At 57.1% G+C, this 17,418-nt stretch overlaps 1 protein-coding gene across 2 annotated transcripts in view; it reads right to left on the minus strand.

Annotated features, from left to right (window-relative positions):
* The window catches only part of COL16A1 (collagen type XVI alpha 1 chain), a 51,337-nt gene extending 43,492 nt beyond the window's left edge, over positions 1-7,845 (minus strand). For both annotated transcript variants that reach the window (XM_040619170.1, XM_040619169.1), the window contains exons 1-10: positions 7,742-7,845; positions 6,077-6,183; positions 4,099-4,173; positions 3,872-3,989; positions 2,913-3,036; positions 2,357-2,623; positions 1,658-1,738; positions 1,364-1,489; positions 554-607; positions 224-250 (exon numbers count right to left, since the gene is read on the minus strand). In XM_040619170.1, coding sequence (XP_040475104.1) covers positions 224-250; positions 554-607; positions 1,364-1,489; positions 1,658-1,738; positions 2,357-2,623; positions 2,913-3,036; positions 3,872-3,989; positions 4,099-4,173; positions 6,077-6,149 — 945 coding nt within the window. In that variant the 5' untranslated portion in view covers positions 6,150-6,183; positions 7,742-7,845. The remainder of the gene's footprint in view (positions 1-223; positions 251-553; positions 608-1,363; positions 1,490-1,657; positions 1,739-2,356; positions 2,624-2,912; positions 3,037-3,871; positions 3,990-4,098; positions 4,174-6,076; positions 6,184-7,741) is intronic.
* Between the last annotated feature and the right edge of the window lie 9,573 nt (positions 7,846-17,418).

Consider the following 17,418-nt stretch of genomic DNA (forward strand, 5'->3'; position numbering starts at 1 on the left):
TTCAGCAGGAGTGTCCAGGACTCCCCCCCCCCCCATTTCCACCCACCCAAGGAGAGGCAGCAGGCAGACCCGGCCCAGCACGGAGCACTAAAGGAATACTGGGAGTTTTGTAGTCATCCCAAACCCCCATGCCCAGGCTCTGGTGCCCCAAAACCTGTCCAAAGGGTTCATGCTGGCACCTCGTCAACCAAGCTCTTTTTGCCAGTCTAGATGGGAGGCTTACCTCATCGGCTGCTGTCTCCTGACGGGCCTGGGAAGAGGGAGGGCATGGTAATGGGCAGGAAGCAAAGGCTACAAAGCCTGCTTCCAATACTCCTACCCAAGAACCCTCAGGAGCGGGTGCCCTACACTGTGCCAGGTACTGTATGTCTCGCCCCCACTCACCCCTCCTTCTCGGAGCTGGCACCTGTACATCCCAAGCTCTGTCCAGGAGTGGGGGCAGGGGGAAGAGTGTGGAAGTACAGTGGCTTATTCAAGGGGTTTACAGAGGGCACAGAGAGCAGACCGAGGGCACCGTGAACTCCGCCCCCTGCCCTCCCCCTACCATCTCTACCTTTGTTCCCCTCTCTGCCTTCTGGCTGATGCTTCCTGTCAGCTGGGTGTCCACCTGGGCAGACGGAGTAAAAAAGGAACTCTTGAAGATGGGGTAGTGCAGGGGCCCACGCTGGAAACGGGCACCCAGGTAGGGGCATGGGCCCAGGTACCCCCTCGGTTGGCACCTCCCAAGGCATCGAGAGCCTGCTCAGGCCCCTGGCACTCCCCCAGGCCCCCTCCTCTTCTTCCCACCCACGTGATGTCGGAGAAAACAAGACCATGAATCAATGGGATCCTGTGTTCCTGCAGCCAAAGGCTGGGCACGATGCCCAGCGGGCAGGGAGGCTGCCCAGCCTGGGGGTGGGGCAAAAGGATTAACTGGGCTTCCCTGTCACCCTAAAGAACCTGAGGGCAGCTGGCCATGGTGCTGGGCGTAGGATCAGCCTGGCATTGGCTGGGGCTGGGCCCGGGAGAGTGAGCAAGCCCGGAGGGAAGCAGTGTGGCCTGGCCTCTGACCCCAGATACCCCTGTCCTGGAGAAACTGCCTTTGGGTGCAAGCCTGGTCCTGACCTCACCAGAGGGGTCTGGGGTGACATCAGTGAGGGGCTGGATAGTGCCGGAGCTAGATGGGCACATCTCTCAATGCCAACGTGCAGGTAGACACAGATTCACCCAGTGGGCTCTCGCCTCTCTGAATCCTATAGGGGTGGTCCATAGACAGGTGGGGCTTCCGGGGCCCTCCCTCCCCCAGGCACAACTGGCCCTGGTGCTAGACCTCAGTCCCACCAGTACCTACCTGTGCTCGTGTCTACCTGCCCTGCCCACCCACCTTGCTGTTTTGAGGTTCCTCTAGACAGAAGCAGCGGGTGTAGACCTTGCCTTCAGTCTGTGGATTGATCTCAATGAGCTCATTGCTCTGGGTGTCCCGGCGGGCCTTGGAGGTCTCTGGGGGACACTGTCCGGAACGGAGGAAGGGCTGGAGTCAGTACAGAAGGCAGACCCCACCCACCCACCCACTTATCCTAAGATAGTGCACTCGCGTCCTGGCTGCCCATCTCCAGCACACTACACCCCTGGGAAACGCCCCAAATCTTCCCCGCTCGGCCGGAGCTGGGCCACTCACCCCGCCTGGTAAAATTTCACAGCACCCCTCCTCCAGCACCAGCTCTGGGTCACAGTAGATGTGTGCCTCCTGAAGGTCAAACTGCAGGGGACACACACGCAAGTCAGGTTCCCACTTCATTGATCAAATAGCTCAGTGTCCTGGCTGCCCGGGGGGCCCTGGGGTGGCTCCGCCCCAGGATTTGCCCTCAGAGGGTTTCCAGTCTCTCCCGGGGAGACCATCAGGGTATAGCTGTCGCCAAAAGCAAACCAGAGCTTCACATGCAGGAAAGACGGAGAGGAGGGAGAAAAGTTCGCTTTGGCCCAAAGGAACAGGGGTGGAGGAGGCCCCATTTCAGCCGGGCCTTGAAGGACCAGTAGATATTCCGCAGATGGGTATGCATTCCAGGTGGAGGTGACGGCAGAGGCAAAGGCGAGCAGGCAGGAAAGCAGCAGGTGAGATCGAAGACGAGGAAGGAATTGACTAGAGTTAGGCCATACAGACAGATGTAAAGGAAGAAGATACCATAGACATTTCTAGAAACAGACCATGAAGGGCCTTGAATGCCAGGTTGATATGTGTAGGCTGCATCTGGAGGGCAGTGGGGAACCGCGAGAGGATTCCGAGCCAGGGAAGGAGCTGGTCAGATACAGATTCCAGGGAGCTCACTCAGGCTCCCAGAACATGGGAGCAGAGGCCAGCGTCCAACCTAGCACTCACCGAGACGGGTTTCCCCTGCTCGGCATCCAAGCCCAGAAAGACATGGCCCATGGGCCGTATGGGTTGCCGGAGCCCCAGAGGCTGAGAGGAGGCTGAGGTGCAGTCCACGTGCACAGAGGCCACACGTTCAGCCACACTCAGCACCAGCTTGTGCCAGCGCAGGTCAAAGAGCTGGGGCACCGGGAAGATGCAGGACACGAAGTCGCCGTCTTGGCCCCGGGCCCGGAGCTCCAGGCTCCGCTCTTGGCTGTTGACTTCCAGGGAAATCTGTGGAGCATTGGGAAAGGAACAGGACAGAGAATCAGAGCCCCTCGGGCTCAGTATGGCAAAGTTCGGGGCCCTCCGGGTCATTTCACAGGAAGAGGAACTGAAGCCCAGAAAGAGAGGGAAGCTGGTAGGGCCACAGAGCAGCCCACTCGGAAAGGGGATAGGAGCTGCTGGGGTGGGGGCAGCCTCGAGGGTGGGTGCTGGGGATGGGGCAGAGAGGCCCCAGAATTCACAAGCTGCTCGATGCCCCAAGAGCCATGGGGGGCACAGGGGGTGGGGTCCAGCTCACCTGTGGGTACCCATCTCCATCGGTCACTTGAAATAAATACCACGTGCTCTGGTGGGTGTATTTCTTCAGCAAGAGTGTCAGCACCAGGGCAAACTCATCGGGGAGGCCCTGAGGGAATACTCGTCTGGGGGTAGAGCAGGGAGGGGTGCTGAGGCTCAGGGGAGAGACCACCTGCTGCCCACCCTGGGCCCTCAGGACTGCCGAACCGACGTGAGACACGCACAGGCCCACACCTCCAAACCGACACATGCATGTACAGGTCCATTCGCTCTACCAACATTGACTGAGTGCCTACTATGTGCCAGGTGGGTCTGGCTGCTGGGGATAAGGGTGGTGCAAACACAGAGAAGGTTCCTGCCCTCGTGGAGCCTTCAAGTCTGATGGGGGCGGGGGGAGAGGTAGGACCCTAAACAAAGAATCCCCTGGATGACTATGTCACTATTTCGTGACAGTTGTGGTTAAGTTCTTCCGAGGAACCCAGGATGCCCTGGGATCCAGGGCAACCAGGCCTGGGGTAGGAGAAGAGATGCTGGCAAAGCATAAAAAGCATTCAGCGTGACTGGAGCAGCGAGCAAGAAACAGGAACATTTTGGAAGGTGAGGCTGGCGAGGGAAGCAGGGGCCAGACCCCCTGGGGACTTGTGGGAGTTTGAACTTCACCTGCAGGCACATGTGGGTGCACACGTGTACACACACATACACACACACGCTCCTGGGGTCTTCACAGTGCCCACAGGATATAGACCTGTCCCCTGACTGCCAGCCAGAGGTGGGGAGGGGTAGAAGGAGGGTGTGCCACGCATCTCCTCTGTGCCTACCCTGCAAGCCCCAGGGGTGGAAACCAGGCTGACTCCCGGCAAGGGGTGGGATAAAATGACCCACAGGTGCCCCTGGGCTTAGGCCCCACGTCCAGAGTTGCTGGGGAGTATTAATTCCCAGTGGTCACGCTGGGGCCTTTACCGCACTGGCTGGGTGAGTGGGGCTGTCCCCAGTCGCAGGATGAGGGGCCCCTTGGGGTTGCGGATCTTCTTGATGGCGGATGCTCTCATGAGGTTGAGTCGGCGGATGAGATTAAAGCCTTTGGGGGAGACACCAGATGAAGAGCTCACCTGGGCAGGTGAGGAAGGGGTAACAGCCACTCCAGGAAGATGGGAGAGGGGGGACAGCAGAATGAGATGGGCACTCACCGGTCACGTTGGTCGATAAATGACTTCTGTGTTCCAGCTTGAGTCCTTCCTGTTGTGAAGGTGGGCATTGCTCACCTGGAAGGGAATTGGCAGTGGGCCATTCAGTGGAGTCTGGCTGAAGAGTCCAGGCTCCTGGGGAACCTGGAGAGAAGCAAGTTTTTGTTCCCCATTCTGGACCTTTAACCAGGCCCTGCCTTGGGGCTGCTTTCACCTCTTGCCTTCTGACCCTGGCTGCCCTGGGAGCCAGGAGGACCCCCAGTATATAGATGGGAAGACGGAGGCCCAGAGGCTGAGAAGTGAATTCATAGCAGAATAGGACCAGAACTCCTGGAACCCAAATCCCCCAAGATTCCAAGTCAGAGGGCAGGTCAGCAAGAGAAAGAGCACAAGAAACTCTGAGCAGCCCTAGAACTCAGATGGGGCAGAGAGCTGGATAGACACATGTACTCCCTCCTGCATATTTACCCAAGCAGGAGGCAGGGGGCACCTCAGGGTAAAGAAAATCACATTATGCATGCTTGTGTTATATACAAGCCCATGAGCATGTCTGCACACGTGTCAGTTACGGATGCCTGTGCCACCGGGGATGCCATGTGCAGCTGGTACACGTGTTCTCAGGAGTGGGTGGGGTTTACTTCCTACATCTAAAATGGAAAAGCAGACCAGACACAAGTCTGAACCAACAGAATGACTTTTCACCTGAAACAGTAAGACAAGACTGAGGGCCTGGAGGGACCATAAGCTCAAGGGAACTCCCAGGACCTTGGGGCTCCAGACAGGGTATATGAAGTGGATAAAGCCTGCTGGAGAGGATGGCTTAATTATGGTCTCCAAAACCCTGAAGGGACAGACAGGCAGCCGTGGGCCTCCCTCCTCTTAGCGCTGACGGAGCAAAATGTCCGGGAAGGTGCTACAACAGGAGATAAAGGCCAGACTCAAAAGGCCTTTCCATCACTGCAGGTGGGACAGCCGGGACAGGACAATGGACACAGTTCCTAGAAGCTGGGCTTTGAACTCCCTGGTTGCCTAACCGGAAGCAGGAATCCTGGATCCCTAAGTCCAGTGACCCCTCTGAAGTCTCCCTCCCCCAGGTCTGGCCAGAGAGAGTATCACTGTCTTCAGCATCGGCCGCAGCAATGGGTGACTCATCCCTTGGCAATGGGCCCAGATTCCTTACAGATGTTGAAATTCTCTGCCCCAGCCCCCAGGGGACCCGGTGAGGGAGAGAGCAAGGCACACGCGCATACACGCAGAAACACATATGTACGCACACAACCTGCGGCCAGTCACGTGTGCCCCGGTGCACTCCCCTCTCACAGCTGCGCCTGCTTTCTCAGCCTCCCTCGGCTCGGTTCGGGTTCTAGGAGTTCTATTTCTGCTCAGCTGGGCAGCTAAGCTACGAAGCCCAGAGGGCACCCAGCAGGACAGGGCAAGTTGCCCGGTCAACTTCCTCTGGCTTTGGGCCCTGGAAAGCTGCACCCTCTGTCCCATCCAGCGTCTGGGCCTCGAGGCGGGCCCTTTATCCAGGATCCAGGGCCAGCGTGGAGGGGGAGGAGCACGTGGGCTGGAGGATGGATTCTCCACCATGAAAAGAACTGGAAAGGCCTGGGCCTCTTTCAAATTGCAGCTTCCTTCTGCAGGGACCTCACGCGCCCGGCCGGCACTGTGTATACAGGATGGGCTTATGTGCCAGGGAGGAAGGGTGTCCTCGCACACACAGAGACTGAGGAATGGGTAGAGTTGCACGGATCCACTCCGTGAAGCAGAACGGCTCAGAGAGGCACAAACATGCAGACAGAAGCACACAGACCCTCCGGCGCACATGGCACCAACGCCTCGGGCCACCCCGAGCCCACCCTCCGACTCTTCATAAAGCTCGCGTGCCCTAGGCACACGGTCACACATGTACATGGGACCCCGGCATCTCAGGGAGCCAGGCACAGGCCGACGGCACCCCAACCCTCACGTGGCACCTCACCTGTATCTGCCCCCTGGCTGCACGTGGCCCAGAGACTGAGCAGCCACAAGCCAGGAACCCAAGACGCCCACATCCTGGTCCGGAGAGGTCGGCCACAGCCACAGCACCTGGAAACCACAGACACCGTGAAGCTGGATGCCTGAGCTCCCACGGCATGATCCACAGGCAAGCAGCAGCCGGCCCACGGGAGCCAGGCCCTAGTACTGGGGTGGCAGGAGGCCTGGCCAGGCATCAGTCCCTCTCAGAGGCCCAACCACAGGCCTTGGGCTAGGATTTGGGCCAGGGTGATACTCAAAATATTTAACCACCGGTATGGCACGGACGCCGACCAGCCAGAGCAGAACGCTGGCGGGACCGTTCTGGGTCCGGGCAGCGTTTGATGGCGCCAGTGGATAGTTGCCGGATTAAGGAGAGATCCAAAAGGTCCTAAAAGGCCAGGTGAATTGGGATAGTGAGGGGCCTCGAGACAAAGGCTATTTACCAGGACACTAGAAATATTTCAATATTTTATCAACCTGGATAGCACTGCATTGCTGTATACCAGCCTGGTACCTGGCTAGCTGCACCCAGGTCAGCCAGACAATCCTGCAGGCACCCACGAGGTCAGGGGCTGAGTGTCCTGGCAGGTATCACAGAGTTGGGTGTGCCCAAGGAAGCTTTCCCCATGGGTATGGTGGGTGGGAGAGCAGGTCACCGGGCTCAGGACCTTGTTGCCAACCCTCCCCCGCTGATGGATGCTCGTCTTTTAGTTTTATTAAAGCCTGATGGATGGGCCCAGATAAATCAATGCAGGCTCAGCAAGCGGCCAGCAGACCCATACATCATCCGGCCTCCCCTGAGACAGGCAGCTCGCACGTGCACACACAGAGTCATTCAGGTGTCAGCATGACACACGCAGGTACACGGGCACATATCCACACAGACCCATTTGTGCCAGTGCGTGCATACAGATCTACCTGCACACGGGCTTGCTCGCAGAGACACATCTACCCAGACATACCAGTTTGCACACACACACGTGCGCATAGCCGGCCTATGACTACCCCTCCAGTAGGCCCTCCTGTCGGGAAGTTCTTATGCAAGTCTGACCTCATTCCCCCCAGCTGTTATGGAATTCTATTTCCCTTCCCTCAGTCCTGAACAGGGAGTGAGGGTAGGAAGGGTCCCTCACCTCACTATATTTGGAGATAGGACCCTGATCCCCTTGTTCCTGAGGCAGAACTGTTCCCCCACCCCACTCATGCTTCTTCCTAGTGGTGGGCACATCTCATCACTCAAAACCCTATCCTGGCCTCCCCGTCCTGCCAATCAGTGGAAGGGCTGCCAACTGTGGGAGGCATGTGAACGCATGTGGAGGCGGGAATATCGGTGTGCTTGTCCCCTTCCTGCTCCTCATCTCAGGCCTCCACTCCCCCTGGCCCCAGCCAGAGCAGAGGCTGCAGGGATAGGACAGAAGCTTCCAAGGATGTGATCCCATCCTAATACAAAGGCGCAGGTTTGGGGGCAGGAAGAGCAGAACTGGGATGGAGTTTAGAGCTCCCCGCTAGAGAAGGCGACTGAGGTCCAGAGGCGGGATGCCACTTGGCCCAAGTCACACAGCAAGTTGGAGGCAGAAGAGGCGCTTCAGCCCAGAGCCCCGAAGCGGCCCACTCCACCCCCACTTACCGTGGCTGGGGATCCCCCACCTCACTGAGTAATCCAGGCAGCCCAGGGCAGCCAGCCGGGGGGAGCGGGGCCTGGGTTCCTCAGGCCCGCAGGGAGGTCCTCGGTCTCTTCTGCCGGGCCACCAAGCCCCAGCTTCCCAGGTCGCTGGCTCCGGGGGCTGAATGCTGCCCCGCGAGCGAACGCGCGCCTGTCTGCCCGGGACCGCCGGCCACTCCGGGTGGGGGAAGAGGGGCGGTTCCAGGGGGCTGGGGACTCGCCAGGGCCGCTAATGGAACACAGCTGGACCCGCCCGCCGAGCGGGAGGCGGGAGCGAGAGCCGGGAGGGGGCTCCAGCGGTGGCAGAGGCGGCCGGCGAGACGCACGGCCCCGCTCCCGGCCTGGCCCCGCGCCCGCGCCCGCCCCGCCCGCTTCCCCGCCAGGTGAGCTCTGGCGCGAGCGGGGCGGGACCCTGCGTGCCCCGAGCTGCCCGGCGAGGGGGCTCCGCTGCCGGCCGCGGCCGCGGAGGTGAGGGGGCGGGGAGGCCGGCCCTTTAAGGGCCCGGCCGGAGCGTGAAGGGCCTCCCCGGTGCCACCCCCTTCCCCTCTCCTGGCTGGGCCTCCAGAAGGCTGGGGAGGGCGGGCGGGGGGTTGCAGACCCTCCTCCCCAGTTCCGTGGCAGCGGTGACGTGGCTACTGCCCAGGCCTCCTCGGTCAGCTTTTTCCAGTTTCTCAGCCTCACATTTCCAGTCAGTCTGTTCCTCGGTCTGAACTGAAACGGGAGGGGCTCCTCCCAGGATGGGGGGTGGGCGCTACATTAACCCGTTCTGCCCTTGCCTCATGTCCCAAGATGTGGAGCCCAGCAGGTTCCCTTCTCCCTGACTCCGAGGTCAGAAGGGCTCCAGTCCCTGTCCTCTGCTCTAGCTTTGTGGCTTGGAACTTACTATTTAACTCGGACTCCCTTTTTCATCTGTATGATGGGATAATGATCTATATACCTCACAGGGTTGTTGGGAGCAGGAAATGGGTGGAAGTCTATCAAAGGGCTTACACAGGGTCTGGCACAAAAGAGGAGCTCCATATGGGGCGCCTGGCTGGCTCTGCGGTGGACCTTGGGACTCTTGATCTTGGAATCCAGTGTTTGAGCCCTGCCTTGGGGGTCCGGTTTACTTAAAAAAATAAACATGCAAGAATAGCTATAAAAAAAAACCCAAAAGAAGAGCTGTAAGACACTAGGATTGTGAAGAAATAAAAATATTATATTAAAAAAGGAGCTCAATAAATATTCACTGATATTATCATTATTACCATGAACACTGGCAGGAGGTGGGGGTGTGGGGACTGGGATTCAAGCATATACACCATCAATGGGACTTGTGAGTGAAAAGGAGCAGGTACGGTGTCTAGTTCTCTCCAGAGACCAGGGGTGATCCAGGTGACCCTCCCAAGGGTACCCCGCCCAAGGTAGCAAACAAATTTCTGGGCACAAGGGCAGAGGATCTACGGAGAATCGGGGTTCAAGAGGCCCACGAATGGGAAGAATGAATGTGGGGGAGGGGAGAGCAACTGGGGTGCCCTGATGAGGGGAGACTGCCTGTAGAAGCAACATGGTTGAACCGGAGACCTGTGGCCCCATCTAACCCCGGAGAGGCGGGAGCAGGTCTGGGATTTCCCGCCTTAAGAGCCAGAGGCGCTGAGTCAGCGGAAACCCCAACCAAGCCCACAGAGGAGCCCCACTGTGGTCCCGGCCCCAGGGAGCCCGGAGCCGTCCCAGATGTGGCTACAACGACGGTGGTGGGGCCTGGGAAGTGCTGAGCTCAGCAGGCGGGAAGCGGAGGGGTGGGGCTTTCTGGGCACTCGGGCCTGAGAAGTGCGGAGGCAGAGGGTGCTGCCCCAGAGGTGGGCATTTGGGAAGTAATAGGCAACACGTACAGGTCAGGGTCTGTGCTAAGAACTTCACATAGGCTGACTCCTTTACTCCTCGCGTCCACCCCAGGAGGGAGAATTCTATTCTTATCCTCGTTTTACAGTTGGGGAAACCTGGAGCGTAGGAACGATGCAGCTTGCCCAAGCTCACAGGGCTAGGAGGCGGTGGGACAGGGACCCACGCCCAGCTCGCCCGCACTCACAGCGCAAGTTCTTAACTACTAGGCCATCTTGGGCGACTCCCGCCCTTCCCCCTGTTCATACCCAGGCACTACCAGGCAGGAGGGGAGGGGTGGACCCAGAACAGCCAGAGCCAGAGGGACCTGAGAAGGGGGAACCCAGGTATCTCCCTGCAGCACCCCAAGAGTACTCCCGAGATCCACCAAGCCTGGGGTGCTCTCTAGGCCTGGATACACTGCAGACACAGTCTAGAAAGGTGCCCCTGCCCCTTCCTCCCTGCGGCGCGTGTGTGCACACATCCAGGAGCATGCAGATACGCTCTCTCACAACACGCGTGTAGACTTCACATGCACATGGACACACTTATGTTTGCACACACACACACGATAGTCCTCCCCATAAACAGATGCAGAGACACATATGTGAGCACATATGAACCCACAGAAATACATCCCTGGACATACACCAACACAGGTGCCTAATTCTCAGAACGCACGGGTACAGCCCTACATGCACTTGGGTATGCACACCCACAGATATGTCTGCACGAGCATACGCAGACACGCAGACGTGCCCACAGGTGTAATTACCCCTAGGTGCGAGCAGAGAGAGCTGCAGACCTACGGCGCATACGCGTGCGTGCACACAGACACAGGCGGCTCCCACACTGACCATGCACGCATTTACATGCTTCAGCCCCAGAGGGCCCCGCACACCAGCAAGCAGGGTCTCCTGTGGGGCCGGGCTCAGTGCCCTCGCCCCAGATGGCATCACCACGAGGTAATCAATGCTGCTAATCGCCACCAGCTGCCCTGGAGCCTGACTGCCGCTGCCGGGTGGGGCTACCAAGGCCTCCTGGGCCTAGCACAGTGCGCCCAGATGTCAGCCGTGCCCCAGGGCCGCCCACCCCACTGTCCCAGCTGGCCATCGGGGAATCCCCATCTGGCAGGGGCAGCACAGGAAGCTGGGGGAAAATGAAGAGCCCAGACAGGGCCTTGTCCCAGGACAGGCCCAGGAGCTCCCATGCAGCCGAGTGGAGGTGGTCTGAACCCCCCACACACACATGCATACCTGGGCCCTGGCATATGGGCACACAGGTGCACGCATGCACGCATGCACGCCTATCACACATGGCCCAAACAGACCTCCTGATTATTCCCCACAGATCTGCTGCCTCCTGTCTTCCTCATTCCAGTAAATGCCACCGTAATTCATTCAGATGCTCAGGCCGAAAAACTAGGAGTCATCCTTGGTTCCTCCCCTGTTGACTCTACCTCCAAAATACAGCCTGCACCCACCGGCTCCTCCCCACCCTCACCCAAGCCACACCGGCTTCTGCCGGGACTGTTGCAGGAGACTCCCAACCCCTACCTCCCTCCCAGCAGCCAGCAAGGCTTTTCCAAATCTGTAGCTTTAAGTCTACTCTCCTGCTTCAATTTTCTAGTTCTCATGTCACCTAGAATAAAACCCCAAATTTTTGCCTTGGTCTTTCTAAGAATCCTTCACGATCTGGCCTCTGCCTTCCTGTCCAGCCACCTCGCCCCAGAAGCTGGGGCCCCACTCACTGGCTTCCATTCGCAGTCCTGAATTGGCCTGGATTTTCCCCTCAGGGCTTTTGTCCCAAGCCCCTCCCTCTGCCTGGAAGGATTTGCCCCTGATCTTTGCTGGGCCTGCTCTTTGAAGGTCTCACCTCAAAGTTACCTCCTAGAGTGACCTTCCCAGACCACCCGATCCAGAGGACTCCGCAGTCGCTCCTGATTACATGAATCTGTTTTGAATCTCTGCATAGCTGCAGTATTTGTGCGTGTGTGTGTGCGTGTGTGTGTGTGTGTGTGTGTACTGTCTTTCTCTACTAATAAGCAAGAGGCTCCACGGGGGCCTTGTCCACAGGTACTCACCTGCCCACCGCTGAGCCTGGCGCCCCAGAGGCCTCCCTGGTGCAGTGGTGGGTGAACGCACGCCGCGTTGTCCCAGCACTTGGGCGCAGACGCGCCCCCACAGGAGATATCACGCACTAGCACAGGCATGAGTGAACACACGTGCAGAAATACACGCGTGCAGCTTCTGGGCCACAGAGGAGAGACTGAGACCAGAGGACCAAGGTCACTCTCTGCCTCCTTTGGTTTCTCTGAGTGTCTCTGTCCCGTCTCCTCATGACTCTAGCTATCTCCCACGGTCTCTGCCCTTTTTTCTCTGTGTCCGTGTCACCGTCGGATTTTCTAGCATGCCTCTTCCCTGGGACTCTAGCCCCTCTGCAGCTCCCTCTCACCTCTGCTTCTAACTCCCCTGTGTGCCTCTGTTTGGAGATCTACATCTCTAACTCCGAATCTCTGTGTCTCTGGGCTCTGTCTTTTTCTCCCCTTTTCTGTATCTACATGTTCCTGTCTCCTGTCTCTCTATATCTTCGAACTGCCCTGTTCTCTGCTTCCTTCACCCTGTCTCAGTCTCTTCCTGTCTCTATCTGCCCGTGTCTCTGTTTCTGGCTCTGTATCTCTGACTCTCTGACTCGGTTTCTCGTTCTCTCTCCCTCCATCTCTTTGCCTTAAATCAGTCCTGCCGCCTCGTCTCCACAGCTGTCCGCATCCCTGTGGCGGGGAGACCCATCTTTCACCTCCAGCGGCAGCTTTATGGTCCCAGTGGGTGGGCTGGTTCTCCACTCAGCCGATGCCGATGCCCACCTCCCTTGTCGGGCTATGGCGAGCTCCACACACAGACAGCCTTGGCCCGGGCCACATTTACAGATGCCCAACTGAGGGGCCTTATTCCAATAGCTCTTGGCACCAGGACCTGCTTGGTTGGACCTGCTTGGTTGGACCACCGTGGAGCTCCCGGAGACGTAGGCGCAGGCTCTGATGGGCACTGCTGCGGATATGCTGATGGCCGGGCAGGGGGTCCCTGGGGGGAGAAGGGAGAACACACTAGGTCTCGTGGGCCCCGACTCGATTGTCCCCTGGGCTTGGCCCGCTTCTTCTGAGGGAACTATTGGGAGGTGACGGGCACAAGAGCCCTGGATTCCAGTCCCACCTTTACCCACTGTGTGACCCTGGTCCCCCGCCTCTCCAGCGTAGGCTCCCACGTTCACCCACCTCACCTCCTGTCCTAAAGCACCTCAAAGCCCCTTGTCCGATGGCTCTACCTCAGTAGTTCTCCACCGAGGCAATTCGGCTCTCCAGGGGACACTTGGCAATGTTTGGAGACACTCTTGATTGTCACAACTTGGGGGCACGCCTACTGGCATCTGGGGGGTAGAGCCCGGGGGTACTGCTCTCATCCTCTGAGTTGATAGGATACGATACTTCCGACGACGCACAGGACAGCCCCACAATACACGAATTATCGGGCCCAGTAGTGGCAAGGTGGAGAAACTCGGCTCTACCCCGAGGGGAAAATTCTGCTCCTTGGAATTCCCACGCTCTCTGACCGCCCATAAACTCTTCATCATACTCTGAGCAGGGGTGGGGGCCGTTAGAAGCCACTGGCAGTGATCCTGGCTCTGCCTGTAACAGCGGCAGCTAAGATTTACTGAGCCTTTCTAACGCACTGGCTGGCACCAAACATGGAGAAACTCATTTTAGTCTCACAGCATCCACAGGAGGCCCAGGCACAATCGCGATGCCCATCCTAAGTGTGGGGATGCAGGCGGAGGGAGGTGAGTCATCAGCTGGCAAGAATGGAGCTGGATTTGAACCGGTCAGTTTGGGACAGACCCACAGCACAGAGCTGTCTCTGGGAAAGAGTCCACACACACAGTACTGGGCAAGTCCTTTTGCCTCTCTGAGCCCCCCGGGGTTTTCTTTTGTTGTTGTTGTTGTTGTTTTCTTTTCATCTGTCAAGTGGGATCTACTCTCATTAAACACAGCCAGCAGCAATTCTAGGAGATCAGGCACAAAGACAAGGACTCAAGACTGAAGTCTCAAGGTCATAGGGCTGGGAAGCGGTGGAGCGGAGATTTGAACTGAGCTCCGCCTGACCTTCTGATTTGAATCAGGTCACCTGCAGTCCCCCAAGTGCTACAAAGCAGGAGAGCAGCAGTCCTCAAGCACGGAGGACTGGTCCCACGCAGGCCCACCCCCAGGGTTTCGGATTCAATACAGCTCGCTTTTTGAGTAAGTTCCCAGGCCATGATGATGCTGCTGGCCCAGGGGCCATATTGAGAACCCCTGCAGTAGAACCTGGTGTTAGATCACCTGTCCCTGGGTTCAAATCCTGCCTCTGGCTGCGGCTGGCTCTGTAACGGGGCGGGGTGGGGGAATGTCACCTAACCTCTTCCTCTGAGAAACAGAGAGATAATGGCAACATCTATCACTCAGGGATTGCTGGAAGGATTGAAGGGGATGATGACAAAGCAAAGGCTTCTCTCAAGGTGCCGGCACCTAGTCAATGCTCAGAGGTGCTCACTGGTATAATGATCCCCAAGCCAGGCAACTCCCCGCCTCCCCAGACAGACTGGAAGCTCCCAGAGGGTAAAGGACTGACGCTTCCTCTTCTGCTGTCTGCCGTCCTCCTCCCCAGGCTTGCACAGAGATGGTATCTCAGGACAAGCACAGAAGGGCCAGTGGGACGTAGCCCTCATTTATCAAGGCACCCCAAGGGGCCTCTGCCCCACAGCACAGAGCCTCCTGGAACAGGGTGAGAGAGGAGCACAGGCAGCATCGAGGACCCCAGGCTGACCTGGCCCCCAGCCTGCCTCCAAGGTCGCCCCATCCCCAGTGATCCCTTTGGGGCCAAGTGTTGGCCTCCCAAGGCCCTGCTGGGAGAGTTTCTACCCCAGTACGCAGCTCCGTCCTGCTGTGCGACTCTGAGCCAATCTCTAGTCCCCTTTGAGTCTTAGTTTCCTCATCCAAAAATTAAAGAAGAACTCACAATAGTAGTTAAGGGTGGGGTCTCCAGCCCCAGGATAATTGGGCTCACACCCCACCTTACCCCTTACCTACTACCTGTGTGACTTTTGGCAAATTATCTCACCCCTTGTGGGGGGCGGGGGGGAGCTTCTGTTTCCTTGTTGGTAAAACATGAGATGATATGGTGAAAGAGCTAAGCGTGGTTCCTGGAACTCAGTAGACGGCAGCTATTCTGTGCGGACGATAAGAGAGCGAAACCCTCACCATCACAACACACGATCTGTTGGCAGGTTCCCCTGCCCGCGAGCCCTCCACACCCTTCACTTTGAGACTGTCTTCAGCTACGTCCCAATAGGGGGTGGGGGAACCTCTCAGAAGAGGTAAATCTCAACAGAGGCTTGGAAAAACAAGGGGTGTGAGCGGTGCAATCAGTTATGAGCCATTGAATTATTGGAGTGAATTATTTGTGTCCTGCTAGACTATATGCCATACAAAGAGCTGCTCTGGCTACCATTTTATCCCCAGAGCCTATGACAGAGACTAAGCTCCTGGCAAATATTTGCTGCATGAATGAAAGAGGGGCCCAGCTCCTGTAAAGGACACACTCCCCGCCCTGGAGGGCAAGCCAAGGAGCCTCCGGGGGAGGTGTGGTTAGAAGGGGAGCATCCAGAGACTCCCAGATACTTCCTTTGCAAGCAAAAGCCTCAGACAGTTGGAATTGTAAATTCTTTGAATCCTGGAATCTCTGGGTGGAGAGAAGGTTTGCTGTTTACCCAGCCCCACCTCCTCCCAGTAGTGCCCGGGGCTGGGCTAGGGAGGCTTGAAGACTGGGCTAGGAAGGGAACTTGAGGGAGTGGGCAGGGGAAGGGAAAGTTCAGGGCGAAAATGCAACTTTTTCATCAAGGCAGAAAATCAAATTAAAGGTGGGAGAGGGTTTGATTCCAGCTCCGCTACTTCCTGGCTTTGTTCTCTTAGGCAAATTGCTTCCCTTCTCTGAGCCCTTAGTTTTCATATTTATAAAATGGGGTGATAATGATAACACCTAACCGCATGGAATTTGGGGGAGAATTAAATGAGATAATGAATGAAACTAAGCCAAGTCCATATAAACACTCAAAAATGTTCATTAACATTATTATTATTATTATTATTGGGGAGGGCTAATAATTCACCAGGGACTCTTGCTCTGTACCTCACACACACGTTCCTATCTGACAGTCACCCCATCCCCTTCACTATTTACATAGCTGATTTCATGTCACTTTGAGAGGTCAATGACACTTCTGACAGATATAAGACAGGGTTGTTGGTTTTTTTTCCTCCACGAAGAAGCCTAAATAACAAATAATATATAAAGAACCAAAACCAACTGGAGTGTTGTCAGCCTTGACCATTCAGAGAAGGCCTGACAAAGAGGACAGGTGGTTGGAAGGTAGGGGGAAAGAGCCTAAGACTTGAGGACCTGGGTTCAAGGCCAGGGTCTCCCTTGATACACTGTTTGGCTTGGGGTGGGGGGAGGTCCCTACCCTCTGGCAACAGGGTAAAGCCGAACTTTGGGGACTCTTGAGCCCCTTCCATTTCCCCCAAGTCTGCAGGTCTTAAACCTGTAAGACCCCAACATGACCCCTCCTCGGAACTAGGAAGAGGGTCAGGTAAGCCAGACCTGTGCAAAGCCCAGGAGGCAATGCCGCCTCTCCTCTCCTCCCACCGACTCAGAGCCAAGTGTTCCCCACCCATCCCAGTGTCCCAGTGACCATGCCACACCACCTTAGCTGAGCAGCTCCGAGGAGGGGAGCTTGCCCATTCAGCCTCTTCTGCACATCGGAAGTGGAGAAAAATAGTCAGAGATGTTCACAGACTTGCTGAACTGGGATCCAACCCAGGTTCAAGAAACTCCCAATATGCCTCTGCTGCTTTCTAAAAAGTAATTTTCGGGGTGCCTGCGTGGCTCAGTGGATTAAGCGTCTGACTCTTGGTTTCAGCTCAGATCGTGATCTCAGGGTCTTGAGATCGAACCCCACATAGGGCTCTGCACTCAGTGCAGAGTCTGCTGGAGATGATCTCTCTCCCCCTCTCCCTCTGCTCCTTCCCTGGCTCTCGTGTTCTCTCTCACTATCTCTGAAATAAACAAATAAAATCTTTAAAAAAATAAAAAGTCATTTTAATCATTAGGACAATCCTAAGTGTCTATCATGATTCTCATTTTACAGGTGAAAGGCTGTCAGCCTCAACTTGAGCACGTTACAGTAAGGAAACAGGCACTAAGAAGTGTCTTGCTAAGAGGCAGAGCTAGATTTGAATCCAGGGCTATTACAGGACAGTCTGCTCTGGGATAGACCCCTTCCTCTTTTTGGGACTCAGTTTCCTCTTCTGTAGAATGGGGTGGTAGCTCCGGAATCCATAAGATCCAAGTTGGGACTTTTTTGTGCCTCTGAGCCCAGGTCCCCACCCAGAAGCCTAGAACAGCCCTGTGGGCCTGGGCGGGAGAGAAGGGCAGGTGTAGACCTGACTGTCCCGCCAGGGAGTTGGGGGAGCACCGCCGCCAGACGCACAAAAACAACTAAATAAATCAGGGCTGGGAACTCCTAATTCTTCCCGGCTGTGGCTGCTACCGCTACGCACGCCCGGCCTGGCCTGCCATTGTCTGGCCAGTTCCCGGGCCCTGGGAGGGGACAAGGCACGGCCAAGAGCGTGGGGTCCAGCCAACAGAGCCGGAGTGATGCCTGGCCATCAAGTTGGCCTCGGCTCCCAGAGA

The sequence above is a fragment of the Ursus maritimus genome, unplaced genomic scaffold, assembly GCF_017311325.1.
Source record: "Ursus maritimus isolate PB19 unplaced genomic scaffold, ASM1731132v1 scaffold_32, whole genome shotgun sequence".
In the NCBI taxonomy this organism is placed as follows: domain Eukaryota; kingdom Metazoa; phylum Chordata; class Mammalia; order Carnivora; family Ursidae; genus Ursus; species Ursus maritimus.